Below are 25,187 nucleotides of genomic sequence, written 5' to 3' on the forward strand. Positions count from 1 at the left end.
ACTCTCCTTCCGTGGCCTCCAATTGCTCTTAAATACAAGTAAAACTAAATGCATGCTCTTCAACCGATCGCTGCCTGCACCTGCCCGCCTGTCCAACATCACTACTCTGGACGGCTCTGACTTAGAATATGTGGACAACTACAAATACCTAGGTGTCTGGTTAGACTGTAAACTCTCCTTCCAGACTCACATGAAGCATCTCCAATCCAAAGTTAAATCTAGAATTGGCTTCCTATTCCGCAACAAAGCATCCTTCACTCATGCTGCCAAACATACCCTTGTAAAACTGACCATCCTACCAATCCTCGACTTCGGTGATGTCATTTACAAAATAGCCTCCAAAACCCTACTCAATAAATTGGATGCAGTCTATCACAGTGCCATCCGTTTTGTCACCAAAGCCCCATATACTACCCACCACTGCGACCTGTACGCTCTCGTTGGCTGGCCCTCGCTTCACACTCGTCGCCAAACCCACTGGCTTCAGGTCATCTACAAGACCCTGCTAGGTAAAGTCCCCCCTTATCTCAGCTCGCTGGTCACCATAGCAACGCCCACCCGTAGCACGCGCTCCAGCAGTTATATCTCTCTGGTCACCCCCAAAACCAATTCTTCCTTTGGCCGCCTCTCCTTCCAGTTCTCTGCTGCCAATGACTGGAACGAACTACAAAAATCTCTGAAACTGGAAACACTTATCTCCCTCACTAGCTTTAAGCACCAGCTGTCAGAGCAGCTCATAGATTACTGCACCTGTACATAGCCCATCTATAATTTAGCCCAACAACTACCTCTTTACCTACTGTATTTATTTATTTTGCTCCTTTGCACCCCATTATTTCTATCTCTACTTTGCACCTTCTTCCACTGCAAACCAACCATTCCAGTGTTTTTTTTACTTGCTATATTGTATTTACTTCGCCACCATGGCCTTTTTTAAATATTTTTATTTATTAATATATTTTATTTGCCTTCACCTCCCCTATCTCACCTCACATTGTATATAGACTTATTTTTCACTGTATTATTGACTGTATGTTTGTTCTACTCCATGTGTAACTACGTGTTGTTGTATGTGTCGAACTGCTTTGCTTTATCTTGGCCAGGTCGCAATTGTAAATGAGAACGTGTTCTCAATTTGCCTACCTGGTTAAATAAAGGTGAAATAAAATAAAATAAATAGTCAGATTTTTTTTATATATCTACCAATAGACATCCTTATTCGCAAGGCATTGGAAAACCTCCCTGGTCTTTGTGGTTGAATCTCTGTTTGAAATTCACTGCGCGACAGAGACCTTACAAATAATTGCATGGTGTGGGGTACAGATGAGGTATTCAAAAATATATTTTTTAAACACACCATTGTCACGCCCTGGCCTTAGTTATCTTTGTTTTCTTTATTATTTTGGTTAGGTCAGGGTATGACATAGGGGATTTATGTGTTTTGTCTAATCTAGGGGTTTTGTATGTTTATGGGGTGTTTTCTAGTCTAGGTGTGTGTATGTCTATGGTTGCCTAGATTGGTTCTCAATTAGAGGCAGCTGTTTATTATTGTCTCTGATTGGGAACCATATTTAGGCAGCCATATTCTTTAGGGATTTCGTGGGTTATTGTCTATATGTAAGTTGCTTGTGTCTGCACTTTATATATATAGCTTCATGTTCGTTTTGTTGTTTTGATTAGTTTGTTTAAGTGTTCTTCGTTTCGTGTTAAATAAATAGAAGAATGTATTCGTATCACGCTGCGCCTTGGTCCTTCTCCCGAAGACGAACGTGACAACCATACAATGTGTTAAGAACATGTGTACTCCTGAACTTATTTCGGCTTGACATAACAAAAGGGGTTGAATTCTTATTGACTCAAGAAATTTCAGCTTTTCATTAATTTGTCAAAATGTTGAAAAACATAATTCCACTATGACATTGGAGTATAGGCCAGTGACATCAAAAATCTACATTTTTCACTTAGGCTGTAACAAAATGTGGAAAAAGTCAAGGGGTGTGAAGTACTGAATGCAGCACATGAGATGTCCCACATCTTTGTCCTGCAGTGACACTTTTAATGCAAGTCATGTAATTACAATACAAAAACAAATTTCCCCCAACATATACAGTTAGTATTCTTTACTCTATACAGTATTATTGTACTCTTTACAGTAGGAGAATATAATCGTCTACTCGGTCCTGATAATTTCCTGGACATGAATAAAAGAATATGCATCTTTATTTTAAATAAATATTGCATATTTAAAATGTCTTAAGTTAAAGGCTTGATTAAGGAATATTTGACAATGGAATGATACCTCCTGCAGATCATTGCAATTGGCAGTTTGGATATGATACTTAGTCTGTGTTGCTTGAAGCTGAGAATTTCATGGTCTTTCACATCACAATATAACATTACATGACAAAAAAAGGGGAAGAAGTGGTTAATAGACAAACAACAGGGTAACACTTCACCCCCAATTCCTCCCCTATGTAATTACAAAACTGCTCAAATCAATTATAAACACAGTTACTGACGTATAACATGTAAGTCGCTCTGGATAAGAGCGTCTGCTAAATGACTTAAATGTAAATGTAAATGTTTGTACAATGTTGTTACTATAATCATTTCAGCATTATTACACAGGTATAAGAGCGACTGAATGTTAAGGGTGACCAATATTAATTACTAACAAAAGGACAGAAAAACACTGAACATTTGAATAATGGAGTTACATTTCAAGGAACTTGGCATAAAGGCAACCCGGCTGCAGTATTGAAGTGCATTTGAATACTGAGTGCTGTTTTCTTGGAATGGCTGGAAAATACAGTACTATTACAGTGCCCTTCTCAAAAGTGTACCAGCACTATGACAAGTAAGCCAGAGGGGTATACAACAAAGGATCAATGAGTTACCCAGCTTACTTGCCTAAATATTCTGAAATAATATATATATATTTTTTTGAAGGATAAGCTTTAAATGGCACGGTCCAATTGACTCAACTACCAAAATCACATCTTTCTTTATGAAATCAGAAAAGCAATAGTTATTTCTGGTTGTTTATCAAAGTTAGCCGGCTAATTCGTTGAGCCCGCTTTGTAGTTTACCCATCGGGTCAAGTCCACTCTAGTGGAGTGTTGAGAATAGGAGGAAAATAATGGTTGGCTGTGTATATGCACTACCCTTCTGCAGTAGACAGACCACAAAAGAACAGTAACAACTCAGGGGTATGCTACAAAGGGGTATGCTACAAAGGGGTATGCTACAAGGCAGGATCAATGCATTAGCCAGCTAACTTTGATAAACAGAGAAATAACTCATCATTTTCTGATTCATTAAGAAAGTTAAACTTAGATATGCGTTTTGGTTTGTGGAGTCAATTAGACCATGCCCATTTCAAGCTTATTTCTTTAAAATATCAAATGTTTTTTTCCTGAATATATAGTTAACTGTCTAACTCCTTGATTCTGCTTTGTAGTATACCCCTCTTGCCGATTAAGAAATAGACGAGGACTATTCTGAGATTCTGCTCTGACGTACCACAGACAAATGCTAATGTAAAAAGGGCTTTATAAAGTAACATGTATTTTATTAATACTGTAAAATAAAAAAATTCAAACACTAATACTCCACTTCCAGACCTTACACCGAGTATACAAAGAATTAGGTCCATGACATAGTTTTCAACTGAATTCACCCAGTCAGTCTATGATCCCTTATTGATGTCACCTGTTAAATCAACGTCAATCAGTGTAGACGAAGGGGAGGAGACAGATTAAAGGATTTTTAAGCCTTGAGACAATAGAGACATGGATTGTGTATGTGTGCCATTCAGAGAAGATTTAAGTGCCTTTGAACGGGGAATGGTACTGTAGTAGGTGACAGGCGCACCGGTTGAAGTGTGTCAGGAACGGCAACGCTGCTGGGTTTTTCATGCTCAACAGTTTCCTGTGTGTATCAAGAATGGTCCACCACCCAAAGAACATACAGCCAATTGACACATCGGTGGGAAGCATTGGAGTCAACATGGGCCAGCATCCCTGTGGAACGCTTTGACACCTTGTAGAGTGCATTCCCTAACGAATTGAGGCTGTTCAGTGCAAAAGGGGATGCAACTCAATATTAGGTTCCTAATGTTTTGTACACTCAAGTCAAGTATCTAAAAACATAATATTAGCCACAATGCTTCACTCTGAGGAGTGTGGGTTCCAAGGCCAACCCAGCAGGCAAAGCTCAACCCACTTACAACCAGAACTCATTGAAATCAGGTCATTTCAACCAGTTCGGAGTGTTGTAGGAAGTTAACGACACAACGTAGTAGGGTTAACCAGAACAAATGACAAGGCAAAAAAAGAGATGGGGGACATCGTTGTCGGAGGAGGACCAGGTCAGCTGTCAAACTGTTTCATCATGAACTTACGGCTGGCCTCGTACCCCAGGAACAGGGCTCCGTTGGCGGGGAACGTGCGGATCATGGTGGGAGTCAAACCAGAATAGAGCGCCCTTACCCCTAAACAAAAGGGGAAGACAAGAAAGGATCATATTTCCTATTGTCCTCAACAAAGCGTGTAAGAGGAGTGATGCATCTTGCTTGAAGCACAGAGCGGATTTTTTTTCAAAGTCAGAATGTTGGCTTGGTCGATCGCTCAACAACTGCTCTGGTACTGCTCACCCACAAGCACATCACATGCAGCGAGAACAAATTCTACATCTGTATCTCAAAAAAAAAAAAAAATGGGGGGGGGGGGGGGAATCACTTTTCTATAACGTTTGAAAGTAGGAATGTCTTTACAATTCATGTTTAAAAATGTTGCTCAAAACCATTAAACATCCCACACAGCGCTTACCTTCCGTCCTCATGGTGGTCATCATGGTCTTGAAGAAACCTTCCTGGCGCCCCATCATTGACATGACCTGGATGCGAGACTTGACACAGTCAAAGGGGTAGACCACCAGCCACAGGCATGCACCCCCGAAACCCCCACTGAACACAATAGGGGCCACTCCTGTAACATAGACATAGCCACAAGTCATCAGGAACACAGGAGACTAACCAAATTAGGTTGAATGTTTTGGAAGAGTTTGGCACAAAAGGTGATTGCTTTACATCGGCCAATTCCGACATAATCCCAAAAGGAATCCGAATCAAGTATATTGCTACACAATTCATCTTTAAAAGCATTCTCCTTCATCCCATCCCCCCGGGAAGGCCCAGGACTCTAACATCTAGGCTACTTGCCATCCCTTAATAGTGAAGTAGCACTACAGTACCTATGTCCTCCTTGCTGCACTTCATGTTGTCAGCGAACGTGGTTCGGCAGAGCTCGTAGGCCCCGAAGAAGCAGAAGTACCCAGGCACCTCTCTGGCGATGGTTGTGGTCAGGCCTGTGAAGAACCCCGTAGGACCATTTTGCTTCATCACTGACTTCACCACCGACCACACCGTGCTGCAGGCAGACAAAGAGAGGGAGAACATGGGAAGTTTATACACTTCGTATATGCCATTTAGCAGTCGCGTTTATGGAAAGTGACTTACAGAACAGTGAGTGCATACTTAAAAAAAAAAATTGTATGGGATCCCTGCGGGAATTGAACCAACAACCTTGGCACTGTTAGTGGTACACTTTTACAAACTCAACCACACCGGACCACTCCTCCAGTTCAGAGGTAGAAAAGCGAATTAATAAGAGGTAATATGAAAATCAAAACATGGCCATTTTGTAACAATAGTTCACACAACCTTGGAAACCCTCAAAACAAAACAGCAAATAAAAGAAAAATGGTTTTAACGTAGTAAAACTTAAGTGAAAAATGTAAGCAATTATGTGACTATCCTTTTAAAAAAGGGCCAACGCAGCCGTTTTTTACATCAATATAAAATAATTTCTGGGTAACAACTAAGTAACTTACTGTAATGGTTTTCCATCAATATGGTCAAAAAGAAAAAAAGTCAAGCAAGATTTTTGCTAGGACTGCCTTGGAGTGGTCTGAGCGGGGAGGGGAAAACTGAAAACTAGCTGTTACTGAGCGAGTTTGTTTTGCATTAGCATATCTCGATGCCCCGGGTGGGTAGAGATTTCGCTTTAGGACCAATGGAAAGGTCTAAAAATGTGCGAACCCTGCCCTCCCGAAGCACTAGGTGATGCAAAACGATCTCGCCCATCGGGAGAGAGGTTTGGAACTCTGTTATTGGTCTATTAACTAGAAGTCGGCCGATTATGATTTGTCAATACCGATTATTGGAGGACCAAAAAAAGCCGATATACACTGCTCAAAAAAATAAAGGGAACACTTAAACAACACAATGTAACTCCAAGTCAATCACACTTCTGTGAAATCAAACTGTCCACGTAGGAAGCAACACTGATTGACAATAAATTTCACATGCTGTTGTGCAAATGGAATAGACAAAAGGTGGAAATTATAGGCAATTAGCAAGACACCCCCAAAAAAGGAGTGATTCTGCAGGTGGTGACCACAGACCACTTCTCAGTTGATATACTTCCTGGCTGATGTTTTGGTCACTTTTGAATGCTGGCGGTGCTTTCACTCTAGTGGTAGCATGAGACGGAGTCTACAACCCACACAAGTAGGTCAGGTAGTGCAGTTCATCCAGGATGGCACATCAATGCGAGCTGTGGCAAAAAGGGTTGCTGTGTCTGTCAGCGTAGTGTCCAGAGCATGGAGGTGCTACCAGGAGACAGGCCAGTACATCAGGAGACGTGGAGGAGGCCGTAGGAGGGCAACAACCCAGCAGCAGGACCGCTACCTCCGCCTTTGTGCAAGGAGGTGCACTGCCAGCGCCCTGCAAAATGACCTCCAGCAGGCTACAAATGTGCAGGTGTCTGCTCAAGCGGTCAGAAACAGACTCCATGAGGGTGGTATGAGGGCCCGACGTCCACAGGTGGGGGTTGTGCTTACAGCCCAACACCGTGCAGTATGTTTGGCATTTGCCGGAGAACACCAAGATTGGCAAATTCGCCACTGGCGCCCTGTGCTCTTCACAGATGAAAGCAGGTTCACACTGAGCACATGTGACAGACGTGACAGAGTCTGGAGACGCCGTGGAGAACGTTCGGCTGCCTGCAACATCCTCCAGCATGACCGGTTTGGCGATGGGTCAGTCATGGTGTGGGGTGGCATTTCTTTGTGGGGCCGCACAGCCCTCCATGTGCTCGCCAGAGGTAGCCTGACTGCCAATAGGTACCGAGATGAGATCCTCAGACCCCTTGTGAGACCATATGCTGACACATGCACATTTGTGGCCTGCTGGAGGTCATTTTGCAGGGCTCTGGCAGTGCACCTCCTTTCACAAAGGCGGAGGTAGCGGTCCTGCTGCTGGGTTGTTGCCCTCCTACGGCCTCCTCCACGTCTCCTGATGTACTGGCCTGTCTCCTGGTAGCGCCTCCATGCTCTGGACACTACGCTGACAGACACAGCAAACCTTTTTGCCACAGCTCGCATTGATGTGCCATCCTGGATGAGCTGCACTACCTGAGCCACTTGTGTGGGTTGTAGACTCCTTCTCATGCTACCACTAGAGTGAGAGCACCGCCAGCATTCAAAAGTGACCAAAACATCAGCCAGGAAGCATAGGAACTGAGAAGTGGTCTGTGGTCACCACCTGCAGAACCAGTCCTTTATTGGGGGGTGTCTTGCTAATTGCATATAATTTCCACCTTTTCTCTATTCCATTTGCACAACAGCATGTGAATTTTATTGTCAATCAGTGTTGCTTCCTAAGTGGACAGTTTGATTTCACAGAAGTGTGATTGACTTGGAGTTACATTGTGTTGTTTAAGTGTTCCCTTTATTTTTTTGAGCAGTGTATATATATATATATTTGTAATAATGACAATTACAACAATACTGAATGAACATTGAACACTTATTTTTAACTTAATATAATACATAAATAAAATCTATTTAGTCTCAAATAAATAATGAAACATGCTCAAATTGGTTTAAATTATACAAAAACAGTGTTGGAGAAGTAAATCGCAATATGTGTCATGTAAAAAAGCTAACGTTCAAGTTCCTTGATCAGAACATATGAAAGCTGGTGGTTCAATATTCCCAGTTAAGAAATTTTAGGTTGTAGTTATGACACGTCGACTATTTCTCTTTATTATTTGTATTTCATATACCTTTGACTATTGGATGTTCTAATAGGCACTTTAGTATTGCCAGCCTAATCTCAGGAGTTGATAGGCTTGTAGTCATAAACAACGCTGTGATCAAGCATTGCTAAGAGCTGCTAAAGTTTGAATGAATGCTTACAAGCGTGCTGCTGCCTACCACCGCTCAGTCAGACTGCTCTATCAAATCATAGACTTAATTATAATAAACAGAAATACGAGCCGTAGGTCATTAATATGGTCAAATCCGGAAACTATAATTTCGAAAACAAAACGTTTATTCTTTCAGTGAAATACGGAACCATTCCGTATTTTATCGAATGGGTGGCAACCCTAAGTCTAAATATTGCTGTTACATTGCACAACCTTCAATGTTATAATTATATAAAATTCTGGCAAATTAGTTTGCAACAAGCCAGGCGGCCCAAACTGTTGCATATACCCTGACTCTGTGTGCAACGAACGCAAGAGAAGTGACACAATTTCCCCGGTTAATATTGTCTGCTAACATGCATATTTAGTTAAAATAAATGTATGTTTAAAAAAATACTTCTGTGTATTGATTTGAAGAAAGACATTGATATTTATGATTAGGTACATTCGTGCAACGATTGTGCTTTTTCGCAAATGCGCTTTTGTTAAAACATCACCCGTTTGGCGAAGTAGGCTGTGATTCAATGATGAATTAACAGGCACCGCATTGATTATATGCAACGCAGGACAAGCTAGTTAACCTAGTAATATCATCAACCACGTGTAGTTAGCTTCATTGGGATAGGGGGCAGCATTGGGAAGTTTGGATGAAAAGCGTGCCCAGAGTAAACTGCCTGTTACTCATGCCCAGAAGCTAGGATATGCATATAATTTGTAGATTTGGATAGAAAACACTCTAAAGTTTCCAAAACTGTTAAAATAATGTCTGTGAGTATAACAGAACTCATATGGCAGGTGAAAACCTGAGAAAAATGCAACCAGGAAGTGGGAATTCTAAGGTTTGTAGTTTAAGTGAATGCCTATCCAGTATCCAGTGTCTGTGGTCAGATTGCACTTCCTAAGGCTTCCAGTAGATGTCAACAGTCTTTTGAAGTTGTTTCAGGCCTCTATTGTGAAAGGGGAGCAAATAAGACCACTCAGAGCAAGTGGCTCAGCTGAAAGCCATGAGTTGTTTATCGCGCATGGCCGTGAGCACGCCGTTCGTTCTCTTTCCTTTCTAATGAAAACGGTATTGTCCGGTTGAAATATTATTCAATATTTATGATAAAGATCCTAAGGATTGATTATAAACATCGTTTGACATGCTTTTACGAACTTTAATGGAACTTTTTTGACTTTTCATCTGGATGTTGTGAGCGCGCTTTGTGCCTTTGGATTACTGAACTAAACTGAGGTATTTGGACATAAAGAGGGACTTTATTAAACAAAACAAACATTTATTGTGTAACATGGAGTCCTGGGAGTGCCACCAGATGAAGATCAAAGGTTAGTGATTAATTGAGTCGCTATTTCTGACTTTTGTGAGTCCTCTCCTTGGCTGGAAAATGTCTGTATGATTATTTGTGGCTAGGCGCTGTCCTAACATAATCGCATGGTGTGCTTTCGCCGTAAAGCCTTTTTGAAATTGGACACGGTGGTTGGATTAACAAGAAGTTTATCTTTAAGATGGTGTATAATACTTGTATGTTTGAGGAATTTTAATTATGAGATTTCTGTTTGAATTTGGCGCCCTGCAATTTCACTGGCTGTTGTCGAGGTGGGACGTAATCCCAGAGAGGTTTTAACTAGTGATTATGTTAAGATTACCTTGGCTCCTTGCTGCACTCGCATAACAGGTGGTCAGCCTGCCACGCAGTCTCCTCGTGGAATGCAATGTAATCGGCCATAATCGGAGTCCAAAAATGCCGATTACCGATTGTTATGAAAACGGCCCTAATTAAATCGGCCATGCCGATTAATCGGTCGACCTCTAACATTAACCAATTTACCACCTGTCGAAGCTCCACTCATGCAAAATCTGCTGATTAGAAGGTCCTGTGTAGATTATATTTTCAACCAGCAACTATCAGGAAATAACACTGAAATTACACTTTTACAGTGTTAGTTTCATCAGCTGATATACAATATGATACAAAACACAGGAAAATGTTGACTGCACTGGGCCTTTAAAACACTCACTGTTGGCCCTTTGCGATCTTGCCAGACGCTTCCATCTCGTACATGGCTTGAAGACGACACTTGACCAGCTCAGTGGGGCACAGGACCAGAGAGGAGAAGATGGACGCTACCGACCCAGCACATGCTTTTTGCATGTCACTGAAAGACAGAGACATATAGAGAAAGAGAGAACATACAGTAGGAGATGGTATGCCTACTACTGAAAGAGAGCGAGCATTAAATTAGGCCTACATCCCAGTATCTTTCCTTACCTGAGTGGAGCCTCAGTTCCCAGTCCTGCCATTGTGCGAACCACCTCCTGGCAGAATCCATAGCTCATGAAGAGGACAGAATTCTCAGCGATGTTAGCCATCAGGGCTGGGCTGGTACCCTGGTAGAGCCCTCGGAGACCCACCTGTCTGTACAGTTTAGAGTAGTTTATTAATCTGGCACTCCACAAGATTAGAACATTTTACAAGATATTGTTTACAATAGTTTACAACACTATAAAACAACCACAGGCAGACAATACTTAATGTCATCCATATTAGTCAAAATACATTGCATTCGAAAAGTATTCAGACCCCTTGACTTTTCCCACATTGATTATCCATTTTATAGTAAGGCTGTAATGTAACAATCTACACACAATACCCTATAATAAGAAAGCAAAAACAGGTTATACCTTTTTGTAAATTTATTAAAAATAAGACCTACCGTTTAAGTATTCAGACCCTTTGCTATGAGACTCGAAATTGAGTTCAGGTGCATACTGTTTCCATTGGTCATCCTTGAGATGTTTCTACAACTTGATTGGAGTCCACCTGTGGTAAATTCAATTGATTGGACAGAATTTGGAAAGGGACACACCTGTCTATATAAGGTCCCCCAGTTGACAGTGCATGTCAGAGCAAAAACCAAGCCATGAGGTTGAAGGAATTGTCCGTAGAGCTCCGAGAAAGGATTGTGTCGAGGCACAGATCTGGGGAAGGGTACAAAAAATAAAAAAATAAATGCAGCATTGAAGGTCCAAGAACACAGTAGCCTCCATCATTCTTAAACTGAAGAAGTTTGGAACCCCCAAGACGCTTCTTAGAGCTGGCCACCCGGCCAAACTGAGCAATCGGGGGAGATGGGCCTTGGTCAGGGAGGTGACCAAGAACCCGATGGTCATTCTGACAGAGCTCCAGAGTTCCTCAGTGGAGATAGGAAAACCTTACTGAAGGACAACGATCTCTGCAGCACTCCACCAATCCGGCCTTTATGGTAGAGTGGCCAGACGGAAGCCATTTCTCAGTAAAAGGCACATGACAGCCCAATTGGAGTTTGCCAAAATGCACCTAAAGGATTGTCCATGAGAAACAAGATTCTCTGGTCTGATGAAACCAAGATTGAACTCTTTGGCCTGAATGCCAAGAGTCACGTCTGGAAGAAACCTGGCACCATCCTTATGGTGAAGCATGGTGGTGACAGCATCATGCTGTGAGGATGCTTTTCAGCGGCAGGGACTGGGAGACTAGTCAAATCAAATCCAATTTTATTTGTCACATACACATGGTTAGCAGATGTTAATGCGAGTGTAGCGAAATGCTTGTGCTTCTAGTTCCGACAATGCAGTAATAACCAACGAGTAATCTAACCAAACAATTCCACAACTACTACCTTATACACACAAGTGTAAAGGGATAAAGAATATGTACATAAAGATATGAATGAGTGATGGTACAGAACGGCATAGGCAAGATGCAGTAGATGGTATAGAGTACAGTATATACATATGATATGAGTAATGTAGGGTCTATAAACATAAAGTGGCATAGTTTAAAGTGGCTAGTGATACATGTATTACATAAAGATGGCAAGATGCAGTAGATGAAATAGAGTACAGTATATACTAGAGGTCGACCGATTATGATTTTTCAATGCCGATACCGATTATTGGAGGACAAAAAAAGCCGATACCGATTAATCGGCCGATTTATAAAAAATAAATAAATAAATAAATATATATATATATATATATATATATATATATATATATATATATATATAATACACACACACATTTTTGTAATAATGACAATTGCAACAATACTGAATGAACAATGAACACTTTTATTTTAACTTAATATAATACATAAATACACACACACGCACACAGCTCTGAAGTGACAATGATACTGAAGAGTCTGCTTAGGAGACAAATACTCTCAACTGTTTGAATAAAAATAGAGTTTAAGTTACCTGTGATGAATGTTGAAAACAAAAACTTTAATTTCTATATGCAGGAAATCCTATTTTAATAATGGGCATGGTAAGAATTGACAACCAAAGCGCGAGTCATAATTCCCATGACACCTTTTAGCAAAAGCTTAAAAGCGGTTCCTTCATTTATTCCATAGGATATTTTTAGATTCACTTAAAATAAGGTCTGTGTTTCGTGTAGGCTTACATCACCGTGCCAATTTTATAACTGTGTAGATATCCATAGGACAAGGTAACTGATCAATATTGGCTAAATATAAGTGAAGATAAAAAAAAATTGTAGAGTGGATTTATGAAAATATGTTGACAAACGTTACCTTATCCTAGTGAGATTTACACGGGTATCAAAACGTCGAGGCGGTTTAAGCCTGCACGAAACACAGACCTTATTTGAAGTAGATCAAGACATTCTCTATGGAAGACATGAACGGTAAAATAACGAAGGAACCCCTTTCAAATTCAGCCGCAAGTTATTACAGGAATTATAACGCGTCGACTATTTCTCTCTAAACCATATACCTTTGACAAATCCGGAAAATATCACCTCGAAAACAAAACGTTTATTCCGTTCCGTATTTTATCTAACGGGTGGCATCCATGAGTCTAAATATTCCTGTTACATTGCACAACCTTCAATGTTGTCATAATTACGTAAGATTCTGGCAAATTAGTTCGCAAAGAGCCAGGCGGCCCAAACTGTTGCATATACCCTGACTCTGTGTGCAATGAACGCAAGAGAAATGACACAATTTCACCTGGTTAATACTGCCTGCTAACCTGGATTTCTTTTAGCTAAATATGCAGGTTTAAAAATATATACTTGTGTATTGATTTTAAGAAAGGCATTGATGTTTATGGTTAATTACACATTGGAGTAATGACAGTCATTGATTGATTGTTTTTTATAAGATACGTTTAATGCTAGCTAGCAACTTACCTTAGCTTACTGCATTCGCTAACAGGCAGGCTCCTCATTGAGTGCAATGTAATCAGGTGTTAGAGCATTGGACTAGTTAACTGTAAGGTTGCAAGATTGGATCCCCCGAGCTGACAAGGTTAAAAATCTGAGGCAGAACGTTCCTAGGCCGTCATTGAAAATAAGAATGTGTTCTTAACCAACTTGCCTAGTTAAATAAAGATTAAATAAAAGGTGTAATAAATAAATAAATAGGCGCCCAAAAATACCGACTTCCGATTGTTATGAAAACTCGAAATCGGCCATTCCGATTAATCGGTCGACCTCTAGTATATACATATACATATGAGATGAGTAATGTAGGGTATGTAAACATTATATTAAGGTGCTAGTGATACATTTTTACATACATTTCCATCAATTCCCATTATTAAAGTGGCTGGAGTTGAGTCAGTATGTTGGCAGCGGCCACTAAATGTTAGTGGTGGCTGTTTAACAGTCTGATGGCCTTGAGATAGAAGCTGTTTTTCAGTCTCTCGGTCCCTGCTTTGATGCACCTGTACTGACCTCGCCTTCTGGATGATAGCGGGGTGAACAGGCAGTGGCTCGGGTGGTTGTTGTCCTTGATGATCTTTATGGCCTTCCTGTGACATCGGGTGGTGTAGGTGTCCTGGAGGGCATGTAGTGTGCCCCCGGGGATGCGTTGTGCAGACCTCACTACCCTCTGGAGAGCCTTACGGTTGCGGGCGGAGCAGTTACCGTACCAGGCGGTGATACAGCCCGACAGGATGCTCTCGATTGTGCATCTGTAGAAGTTTGTGAGTGCTTTTGGTGACAAGCCAAATTTCTTCAGCCTCCTGAGGTTGAAGAGGCGCTGCTGCGCCTTCTTCACAACGCTGTCTGTGTGGGTGGACCAATTCAGTTTGTCCGTGACTTACTACCCTCTCCACTACTGTCCCGTCGATGTGGATAGGGGGGTGCTCCCTCTGCTGTTTCCTAAGTCCACGAACATCTCCTTTGTTTTGTTGACGTTGAGTGTGAGGTTATTTTCCTGACACCACACTCCGAGGGCCCTCACCTCCTCCCTGTAGGCTGTCTCGTCGTTGTTGGTATTCAAGCCTACCATTGTAGTGTCGTCCGCAAACTTGCTGATTGAGTTGGAGGCGTGCATGGCCACGCAGTCGTGGGTGAACAGGGAGTACAGGAGAGGGCTCAGAACGCACCCTTGTGGGGCCCCAGTGTTGAGGATCAGCGGGGTGGAGATGTTACCTACCCTCACCACCTGGGGGCGGCCCGTCAGGAAGTCTAGTACCCAGTTGCACAGGGCGGGGTCGAGACCCAGGGTCTCGAGCTTGATGACGAGTTAGGAGGGTACTATGGTGTTAAATGCTGAGCTGTAGTCGATGAACAGCATTCTCACATAGGTATTCCTCTTGTCCAGATGGGTTAGGGCAGTGTGCAGTGTGGTTGCAATTGCGTCGTCTGTGGACCTATTGAGTCAGGATCGAAGGAAAGATTAATGAAGCAAAGTACAGAGCGATCCTTGATGAAAACCTGCTCCAGATCGCTTAGGACCTCACCTTCCAACAGGACATCGACCCTAAGCACACAGCCAAGACAACGCAGGACTGGCTTCGGGACAAGTCTCTGAATGTCCTTGAGTGGACCAGCCAGAGCCCGGACTTGAACACGATCAAACATCTGGAGAGCTCTTAAAATAGCTGTGCAGCGATGCTTCCCATCCAACCGGACAGAGCTTGAGGGGTTCTGCAGAGAAGGGAGAAACTCCCCAAATATAGGGGTGCAAAGCTTGTAGCGTCACACCCAAGAAGACTCTAGGCTGTAATCGCTGCCAAAAGGTGCTTCAACAAAGTACTGAGTACTGTCTGGCCACTCTACCATAAAGGCCTGATTGGTGAAGTGCTGCAGAGATGGTTGTCCGTCTGGAAGGATCTCCCATCTCCACAGAGGAACTCGGGAGCTCTGTCAGAGTGACCATTGGGTTCTTGGTTATCTCCCTGACCAAGGCCCTTCGCCCCCGATTGCTCAGTTTGGCCGGGTGGCCAGCTCTAGGAAGTCTTGATGGTTCCAAACTTCTTCCATTTGTTTTTGGGAACCTTCAATGCTCCAGAAAGGTTTTGGTACCTTATCCCAGATCTGTGCCTCGACACAATCCTGTCTCAGAGCTCTATGGACAATTCTTTGAACCTCATGGCTTGGTCTTTGGCTTGGTTTTTGCTCTGACATGCACCGTCAATTGTGGGACCTTAGGTGGGGTACCTTTCCAAATCAAGTCCAATCAATTGAATTTACAAAAGATGGACTCCAATCAAATTGAAGAAACATCAAGGATGATCAATGGGAACAGGATACACCTGAACTCAATTTATGAGCCTCATAGCATAGGGTATGAATACTTATGTAAATAAGGTATGTTTAAGATTTTTTTTAAATATTGTGTGTAGATTGATGAGGACTTAAAAAATATATATATTTTAGAATAAGGCTGTAACATAAAATGTTGAAAAAGTCAAGGGGTCTGAATACTTTCCAAATGCACTGTACTTTAACATGGACCTGTGATAGACTAGCGTTCTGTCCAGGGGGTGTACTTATACATTAAGCTGCCTCATGCTACAGAAACAGGAGATAGCCAGAATGTCCCATAGGGCAAGAGCCTCAGACAAAGCTACATACTTGTATATGGAGGAGAAGCAGTGGACAAAGCCTCGGTACAAGGAGGGAAAAGTCTGCATCTTCACCTTGGCTGTGTCCAGGGGCTGACCGCTCAGCACACATGCTGTACCTCCTGGGTAGGGGATGGGTGTGGAGTGGGGACAGTTAAAAGGAGACATCACACATTATGACCATAGGAGTTGACAAGACAGCACAATTAGATCTGGGACCAGGCTACTTAAGCCAGTGACACAAAACCTGAACCTTATGATTACAAAGAGAAGTGTGGGTCATCTTTCATCATGCATAGTTACAAGGAAATCTTACTTCTTTAGTGGTGTATCTTACGAGTGTTGTAATTGCTGTAAAAATACACCACTCGTCCTGATTCAGCGCTTACCCTCCCCCACATTTTACACGGAGATAAGGATCTGTAGAGTGAGCTTTGTGATAGTGTCTGTGTGACAGTGATCACAGCCATTGGAAACACAAAGGGCCAGGCTGGGGGAAGGCAATAGTCAGCACTCGGTGTCCTGCTAGATCAGGTGCGGACTCTGAACAATGGACACCTTTTAGCGTTGCTACTGCTATTACATTACAATAGTTAGTAGGTCAAAGCTCTGAAGAACATTTACTCAGATGTAGTTACACAAATAGTCAAATGTCGAGATATTTAATCTCCATCTTGGCCACCCAGACCACTGGTGTGCAAATAAGTGTAAGTAATAAGGGTTTGCAACAGTGTGTGATAAGTATTCAAAAACCAAACTTAAGCCGCAGTGGAAACAATAACAAAGCTGAGGGATGAGGCTATGGATGCAAGGACTGACCATCCATGATATCAAAATTATATTTTTAATCCTGTTTTGAGGCTATATACGGTGTTTGTTTACAAACAGTGGAGTAAAACAAGTTTATTTCTGGGGTTCTGACGGGGTACAACAGTTGAACTAAGCTCGCGAGGCATTTATAAGTTACATTCTTCAAGAATCAATGGGTAAATATACATTTAAGTAAAAATGAATAGTAACTGCAGATTTTCCCTTTAAAAAGACAGGCAACAAACGTTGACTTTAGTTTATTTCGCATGTGTTTATCACTGCTGCACTGCAAAATAAAAAAAAATCATAAATAGAACAAAGGTCAAGTCATCTGTCTTTTCTCGTGTGTGGTTCTCTTACTTCCTTTTATAAACTAGGCTAGTTTTCATACAAAAGCTTTTTTATATCAAATAATGTTTGAATACTAGTTGTTTGTGCCAAACCAGCACCCCGAACTAGACACACTGCTGTGCACAGAGTTTGCCCTTTCTTTTTTTAAGTGTGTGATGCGTTTTATTCAAAGGGACCCCAACATTCTTCTTTATTGGCCATACAGCCCAAACAGACCTGGGACTAGGATATTCATATTGATGTTACAGTATAATGTTGTTACTTTACACTGGCGTAGCACACACCCCTGCAGCCCCCACAAGGCGGGGGCCCACGAGCTTTGAACGTGGACAAAAATGATTTGGGATGACAGGAAATTAGCTCTAAACCTGGAACACCTCATGTCAAAATGTTTGCAATAGCAGGAAATTAGCTCAGGGATTCTTAAAACAGTCCTTCTCCAGCAGGGAAACTTTTATTTTTCAATAGTAGAATGTAATTGTTTTGCATTATTTGAGTTTAAAAATGTATTTAGGGGAATTTTCTAAGAAATAAATTGTTTTGGAATTTTCTATATACTTTCAATATTATGTTATTCCCATGTCAGCTCTATGCCTGGAAATGTCCTTGTCCAGAGCAAAGGATCCCAATTTCAAACACTCCAAAAAAGTGCTTAACATTCAAGAAAACGGGCAATAATGGATATTAAGTTTGTTTAATTCTAACATGAAATTATTCAATCAAGGCCTTTAAACACTTGTTGGACAATAATTGTACAATTTAAATGCCTTTTATCGTGTCCGATGGAGTTCCAGCTAGTTGCAAGAATCCCAGAGCTCTAAAACAGCTACATTTTCTCTCAGCCTCATGGCAAAAATGTTAAAATAGCATGAGATTAGCTATGAAACTGCACGTTTTTCTCTCTGCCCCATTAGGGGCAAAAACACAAAATAATAATTTGGGCCCCCCAAAACTGCGCTTTGCAACTGTTACTTTACCTATAGCTCCAGCTGAGAGGTCAATGATGGCCTGCACCACTGGGTGTGGGGCCATTGCGATGGAGATCTGGAACTACCTGTAGAAGGGTTCCTCCTTTATTATGGTACAGCTCCTACTGCAATGCCAATCTGTGAAACAACCATATACAGTAAATACTCGCTGTACAAAAAAACCGACGAAGATACTATTACATGTTAAACCAGTTATCGCTCACCATAAACATCAGGGAAATAAGATCAATGGGTACAGTAGAAAAACGATAAATAACTAGGCAAGTCAGTTAAGAACAAATTCTTATTTAAGCTACAGTATATATCGCACTTTAATAAACATTGACAAAAATGTCACTCCATTTCACCTTGGTAGTTGTTTTTCCCACGACAAGTGAGGCAGTAAATCACAGTTCCTCTATTGTTCACATGTAACTCTAATACAGTGAATAAATTCTAAATAGCTGTCCATTCACAATTCCAATGCAAGTCTCAATTTGCTAGTCTGTGATCACTTTTCATTCGAAGCAGAAACTGGTGCGAAAGTTCAAGGAGCCAGGGAAGGCGACTGTCACGCTCAGCACATACCACACCGCCCGGTGTGGAAACCATAGATTGTGTATATAAATTAATACGGTATTAACTGTGAAAACCGCTCTCGCGTGCGCCGAGTCTGACACCATATATTCACTCCTGTTGTACAGTGCATTATGGCTATCATGTTGGCATTTCAAAAGTTAGTTTGCGATCTGAACAAGAATGGTGAAAATGACTCGGGTGTCTGGCTAAGCAAGCTACAACATTAACAGCTGGCAATGCATCGAATGTAAGGACAAACGGTAGCTAGCTTAGCAGTAGCTACATATTTACGGCGATTATGTAAGCTAGCTAGCTAGCTACCTATACTGCTAAAGGAAGGGTTCCTTCAAGTTCTCTACATTTATTTAGCTTCATATAGAACACTACTCTCCATTCTGACTTACCTTTGATGCTACGTATAACAGGTTGCTAGAGACACAGCATCCAAGGCCATCTCATTCAAACGTGGGTTTCGCCAGAGAGGAAGAGGCGAAGCGAGATACAGCTTTACTCCGCCCAAAATCTGTCCACGAAAATAACGCCACGAAGTGAGTCATTTTTGTATGGAGGTCAATGTGTCAAGCTTGGTCAACAAAAATTGTAATTGATCATTTGCTACGTGAGGTTTATTTGATCGAATAGAAGTTTCGTAATGGTTGTTACCAATACACTGATATAAGTGGACGGATTTCGCATTTCGGCAACTTTGAAAAAAACTATTTATGGGAGTTGTGCCTGTAGTCATATAGATAGATATACATAGAGGACTCATGGCTATAACCCATTTTAGCATGGACATTGGGCTTGTTTGACATTGCAGCCACCGGAGAGCAACCTCTGTCAGGTAAAGTCCACAAAGCATATTGAATGTAACAAACAGTTACATGACCTACAGCATGGTCAATCAAGTTAATGTTTCTGACATTTTCTGACTACTAAATAACTATTGATTAGAACCAGGAGAGTTACCGCAAGTCACAAAGAAAACAGGAGCTGCATGCTCTATTCCAGCACTATTTCACCAGCCTAATACAATGACAACAAAATATATCAAAAACAATTTAGTCCAAACAATGTAAGCGAAATATGATGTGGCTGTCCATGGTTCTGATTTCTGTGTGTGTGTGTGCGTGCAAGTAGAAAAAACATGTTGACTCACCCTATTGGGTAGAAACACCAATGCAATCACCAATGCAACACCTCTTCTTTTTTATGTTGAAGAAGCAGTCTAAGACTCTGTCATACAGTACACACTTTAATTTTTTGTTGTTCTAGGCTACCTGGCTAAAATGCTTGCTCGCTAGCCTAACTTCCTGTCATGGGTAACATTAGCTAGTTAACATTAGCCTTCTACATCTAACTACATATTGAACGTTCCTCCTTTCAGGCCAGGGGCACAGTGTATGCATTTATGTTCGGATCAGAATCGCCATTATAACCATTAGCCAGTACAGAGAATTAAGTAAAACCATTAGTCCAAATCCCATCTCTATCCATGGCTAATTTAGGAAAGGGACAATTTTGGCTAGGACAACAACACAACGAGATGCAACAATTCAAGTTGTTCCTATGCTCTCAATGTGATGTGATAGGAGTGAAGCCAAATCCAAACTGGCTTCCCTTGACACTTATTTTTGGTGCACCAGGACCATTCACAGTTGAGCTCACTCAGTTTAGCGCAACACTGATTGGCTATTATTTTTGACTTTTTTTTATCAAGGGAGGCCAAATGCTCACTGACTTCCCCTGCATTCAAAGCTATGGGCGGGAACAATGTCATACTCTTTTTAACCAGACAGCATCAGATAGACTACACTTACAGAGACAGAGGGGCGCTGTTTCGCACGCTCTGAAACTTTCTCCGGTGAGATACATTCAGCCTCTTGAGAATTGAAGGAAAATTATGAAAACACGGAGAGATGAAAGATAAATATATATTTTTTTCCTCCTCAACTATTTGGGGAAGCCTGGCTTCCCTTGGCATTCGTGAATAAACTCCACTGAAAAATAAGCAGGTTTCGACTCATACCCTGACCTTGAGAAGGGATTGCGTGATGCTGCATGCTGGGTGGGGCGTTGTACGTTCCTTCATTCATTGTCCAATGGAATTTCTTCTTCTTCTTATTGTGAATTTCCGCCAGACTAGACACTTTTTGGTGTATTACTGCCTTTCTCAGTTCGGAATGTGCATTCCACATTATGACAAAACCAAAAAATAAAGGGAAAAGGGAATGGGAAAAACCTAAATTGCACTAACCCTGCACCTATACACTATCCCCAAAAACCCACCACCCCATCCCACTACCTGGCCCTAAATTATCCTACACCAGACCGTCGACCTGGAAGGATGGAACCCCTTCTCTCAAAACTTCCTGTAGATCTTCTAGACTAGAATCTCTCACACACAAATGTTTCTCTGCTGCAGCAACTACCACATCTATCTTCTGTGATTTCCACTCTATCAGTGCAGTGCAGTTGATTACCATGGCTGTAAACGCAATAAATCCAACCTTACTAAAACGCATCCTCTCTAGCTCTCTCTCTTCAGGCCTACTCACTTGGGGGCTCCCAGTCGACTCACTCACCCTTGGCTCTCCTCTACTCTCTTCACTGCCTCAAAATAGGAAACTTTCTGCCCCTCTCGAACTCTGGCAATCTCAACCTGTCTCTCTCACACAGGGCACTTCGGATACCCAGCTTGTATGGGCACCCCCATCGTTGACACACAGTGCTTTCTCTATCCCAACTGTACACTCCCTCTGACTATTCCCCCCTACACATTTCTCACATGGTGGGATCTCCCTTCTACACACTGCTGCAACATGTCCGAATCCTTGGCACCTAAAGCACTGAAGCGGGTTCAGAACATAGGCCCTCACAGAATAGCAATTATAACCCAAACTTACCTTATTAGGAAGAAACTCTGTGTCAAAGCTCAACAAGACAGACAGGGTATTCTGTCTCGCCATTGTCTCATCAAACGGCAGGCGTCACAAACACTAGGAATTTTCCTTTAATTTGATCCACCTCTACACTCAACGCTACCCCCCTGATCACCACTTTTTGAGGCGCCCTGCTACAGAAAGCAAAGCACACCACAGGTTGAGCCCCAAGCTGCGTGATTCGAAGCGTCCACTTCCTCTGGGAGGCGGATACACAAAAAAAAATCGAAACAATTCCACTCCTAGAAACTTTCACAGATGTAATCATTCCAGGTTTGTCCTTTACCCAGCCCAACACAATATATGGGTCGGCCACAATGGAGGAATCCACTCTTTCCATCTCTGGTAGGATTCTCAGGGCAAACGTTGGAAGTCTCCATTACACGGAACCCAAACCGGCTGCGCGCGTGCGCCATCGTGCATAAATGTATTTTGTCCCCCTACACCAAACGCGATCACGACACGCAGGTTAAAATATCAAAACAAACTCTGAACCAATGACATTCATTTAGGGACAGGTCGAAAAGCATTAAACATGTATGGCAATTTAGCTAGTTAACTTGCACTTGCTAGCTAATTTGTCCTATTTAGCTAGCTTGCTGTTGCTAGCTAATTTGTCCTGGGATATAAACATTGAGTTGTTATTTTACCTGAGCTGCACAAGGTCCTCTACTCCGACAAATTAATCCACACATAAAACGGCCAACCGAATCGTTTCTAGTCATCTCTCCTCCTTCCAGGCTTTTTCATTGTTGAACTTATATGGTGATCGCATCTAAACTTTCCTAGTATTACCCCGACTACTGGCAAAACAGTTCGTCTTTCAATCACCCACATGGGTATAACCAATGAGGAGATGGCACGTGGGTACCTGCTTCTATAAACCAATGAGGAGATGGGAGAGGCAGGACTTTCAGCGTGATCTGTGTCAGAAATAGGAATGACTTCTATTTTAGCCCTTGGTATCGCAGACGCTCGTTGGCGGGCCCGCGAGCAGTGTGGGTGCAATAATTGAATAACATAGATTTCTAAATTTCTTTTGCGACGCTCGCGCACGCGACGTGTCCGGTCTGGTCAGCATGTAAGCGTCATCGCACCTCCTCCGTCCAAAAACTGCCAAGGTCGGAGTCATTGGGATTTTCTAAATGAGATTTTCTCAACTCCTGCATCATCTCTCCTCCACCCTCTCTTGCCTACTTTTGAAAAAGGGCAAAGGTAATGGAGGAGAGTTAACGTGGATGAAAATGCGCTTGCATGAAATTAGAAGCTCCTCACGTGTCTTCCACTCACGCGGCATCAAGCAAATTACTTTTACAGGGGGTAGATCCCAAAATAAATGTATAAAGTGATCAAAACAAATTAAGTTAGTTGCGCAATACATTTTATAGATAAAATGATAAGTAAATGTGTGCATGCTTTTCTCCTCCGACATGGGGTGCGGCAGATATAAAAAATATTCAGGTAGGATACGCATGTGTTTCCTCGCCAAAGGGAGGCTATTGAGGATGACTACTAACAAATTTACACAATTTAATAAAAATCCGAAATGGATGATGTTGGAAGATAGATGGGAAAGGTTGAGTGGAGCTGAAGGGTGGGACTAATAACAAGATAAACAATGTAGGGCATACGGGATCTGTGAAATGTGTATAGGTGCGGAGCTATTGTGAAATAGCACAGTTACAAGTGGAAATCAAACTGGATGGACAACAGAAATAGAGGAAGGACTAAGAACAAACAAGAGAGAACTATTATAAAGTAGACTGTGTCTGTAAAATGTGTATAAGATGTATAAATTGAAGGTAAAAACAGAAATGTTTATCAGTTTACTCCAATTGGGGGATCGGTGGTAGGGTTTGCGGGGAATAATAATAAAGGTATACTCTTTAAAAAAGTATGTATGTCTATGTAGGTATGTGTATGTATATATGTGTATATGTATGCATACGTGAATGGATATATATATTTACCCCAAAAAATATGGGGGATTGGAAATGATGCAGACAATTACATTGGAAGCAACATTCTTTCCGCAATATTAAGCTGATCCACCCCCCCCCCCCAAAAAAAATAATAAAATAATAAAAAATAAATAAATAAAATAAACTAACAAATTTACACACTTCTCAACTGCAAAAGGCTATAAGGGCACACCTGACACCCAAACCGATATTTAATTTCAGCATTTATAAACAATGTAGTTTCCGTTAGGCTTTTGTCCGATAGTTTTTTTTTGTTGAAAAGCAGATAAATAAATTTGGCCGGGGGAAATTTGCCAGAAGAAAAAATCCCATTGCGAAATAATGCTTTTTAGCCTATTCATTGATGGAAATACATTTGACTGGTCATGCTTATCGGTTAAATTGCATAATTTAGTCAAATTAAATTGCTTTATGTGTACAGTATATTCATTATGCATCTTATTTATCATAAGCATACAGAGCCCTTGAGGGGAAAATCTGACAGACAGAGCAAGTGTTGCTGCTACTACAGTTTCTTGTGGTGCTTTCAAGACAACTGGGAACGCGAAAATATATAGGTCAAATCATGACGTCAGTGATCTTCAGGTCGGAAAGTCGGAGCTCTAGAAAGAGGCTCGAGTTCCCGAGTTGTAATTCCGAGTTGGATGACGGTTCAAAACGAAGCCAGGCTGTTTCTTTCTCGACAAGTTGACCAATATAATAGGTAGCCTAAACTGTTATACTGTAGGGTGGGGCAGGGTAGCCTAGTGGTTAGAGCGTTGGACTAATATGTTATACTATAGGGTGCAAGTTCAAATCTGTTGTTCTTCCCCTGAACAGGCAGTTAACCCACTGTTCCTAGGCCGTCATTGAAAATAAGAATTTGTTCTTAATAACTGACTTGCCTAGTTAAATAAAGGTTACACACACTGACCAAAAAGTTATTGTGTTGGTATTTACGTATGTTCCCATTACCAGTAAAACATAATCAAAACCTATTTCTTTCACTAACTTGCTGTGCTGTTTCGTTGTTCATTTGTTCAGTCATTTCATTCTCAACCAGGATGTCTATGGAACACCGTTTGGGTCTTTGCGTGTCAAATAAGCTTGTTGACCAATCAGGACCTGAATATGACTACATGTCACAATAATTTAACACGTTCATACATTTTTTATGTAATTATTACACATTGATTACACTATCACTCATATTTCATATGTCACAACGATTCATCGATACGTATGCTATGATGCATAATAAATAGTAGATTGACATAGACTAGTGATTTTGCTGATTGTTACACGTCTTGTTGGCTGAGGAAAAGTAAAAGTCCACATCAGAATTCGGTAAGAAAGACCGCACGTCTTTGCATTCTCTACTTCTTCATCACTGGAACCACTCATCAAAGAAGCTAACACAGCCCTTGCACCCATGTC

The 25,187-nt window shown here is 41.6% G+C and overlaps 1 protein-coding gene across 2 annotated transcripts; it reads right to left on the minus strand.

The window, feature by feature from the left end:
- Window positions 1-1,996: 1,996 nt before the first annotated feature.
- Window positions 1,997-19,392, minus strand: slc25a15b (solute carrier family 25 member 15b). 2 transcript variants are annotated; one of them, XM_055942900.1, is made up of 8 exons: window positions 19,252-19,392; window positions 18,278-18,406; window positions 16,150-16,261; window positions 10,544-10,690; window positions 10,293-10,430; window positions 5,254-5,429; window positions 4,830-4,896; window positions 1,997-4,492 (listed from the first exon to the last, which is right to left on the minus strand). In XM_055942900.1, exons 2-8 carry the CDS (start codon window positions 18,330-18,332, stop codon window positions 4,399-4,401), a joined length of 789 nt encoding a protein of 262 aa, XP_055798875.1. In that variant the 5' UTR covers window positions 18,333-18,406; window positions 19,252-19,392; the 3' UTR covers window positions 1,997-4,398. The 2 variants fall into 2 exon arrangements, with proteins under 2 accessions (XP_055798875.1, XP_055798874.1); XM_055942899.1 differs by having other exon boundaries at window positions 4,830-4,988; window positions 19,252-19,391.
- Window positions 19,393-25,187: the final 5,795 nt, after the last annotated feature.

This window comes from Salvelinus fontinalis, chromosome 13, assembly GCF_029448725.1.
Source record: "Salvelinus fontinalis isolate EN_2023a chromosome 13, ASM2944872v1, whole genome shotgun sequence".
Taxonomy (NCBI): Eukaryota; Metazoa; Chordata; class Actinopteri; order Salmoniformes; family Salmonidae; genus Salvelinus; species Salvelinus fontinalis.

Coding starts and splice junctions, on each gene's coding strand:
- slc25a15b (XM_055942899.1), bottom strand. CDS start 18,332: ATGGCCCCACACCCAGTGGTGCAGGCCATCATTGACCTCTCAGCTGGA. Junction 16,262..18,277: donor CCTCTCAGCTGGAGCTATAG/GTAAAGTAACAG, acceptor TCCCCTACCCAG/GAGGTACAGCATGTGTGCTG. Junction 10,691..16,149: donor TGCTTCTCCTCCATATACAA/GTATGTAGCTTT, acceptor TAAACTGTACAG/ACAGGTGGGTCTCCGAGGGC.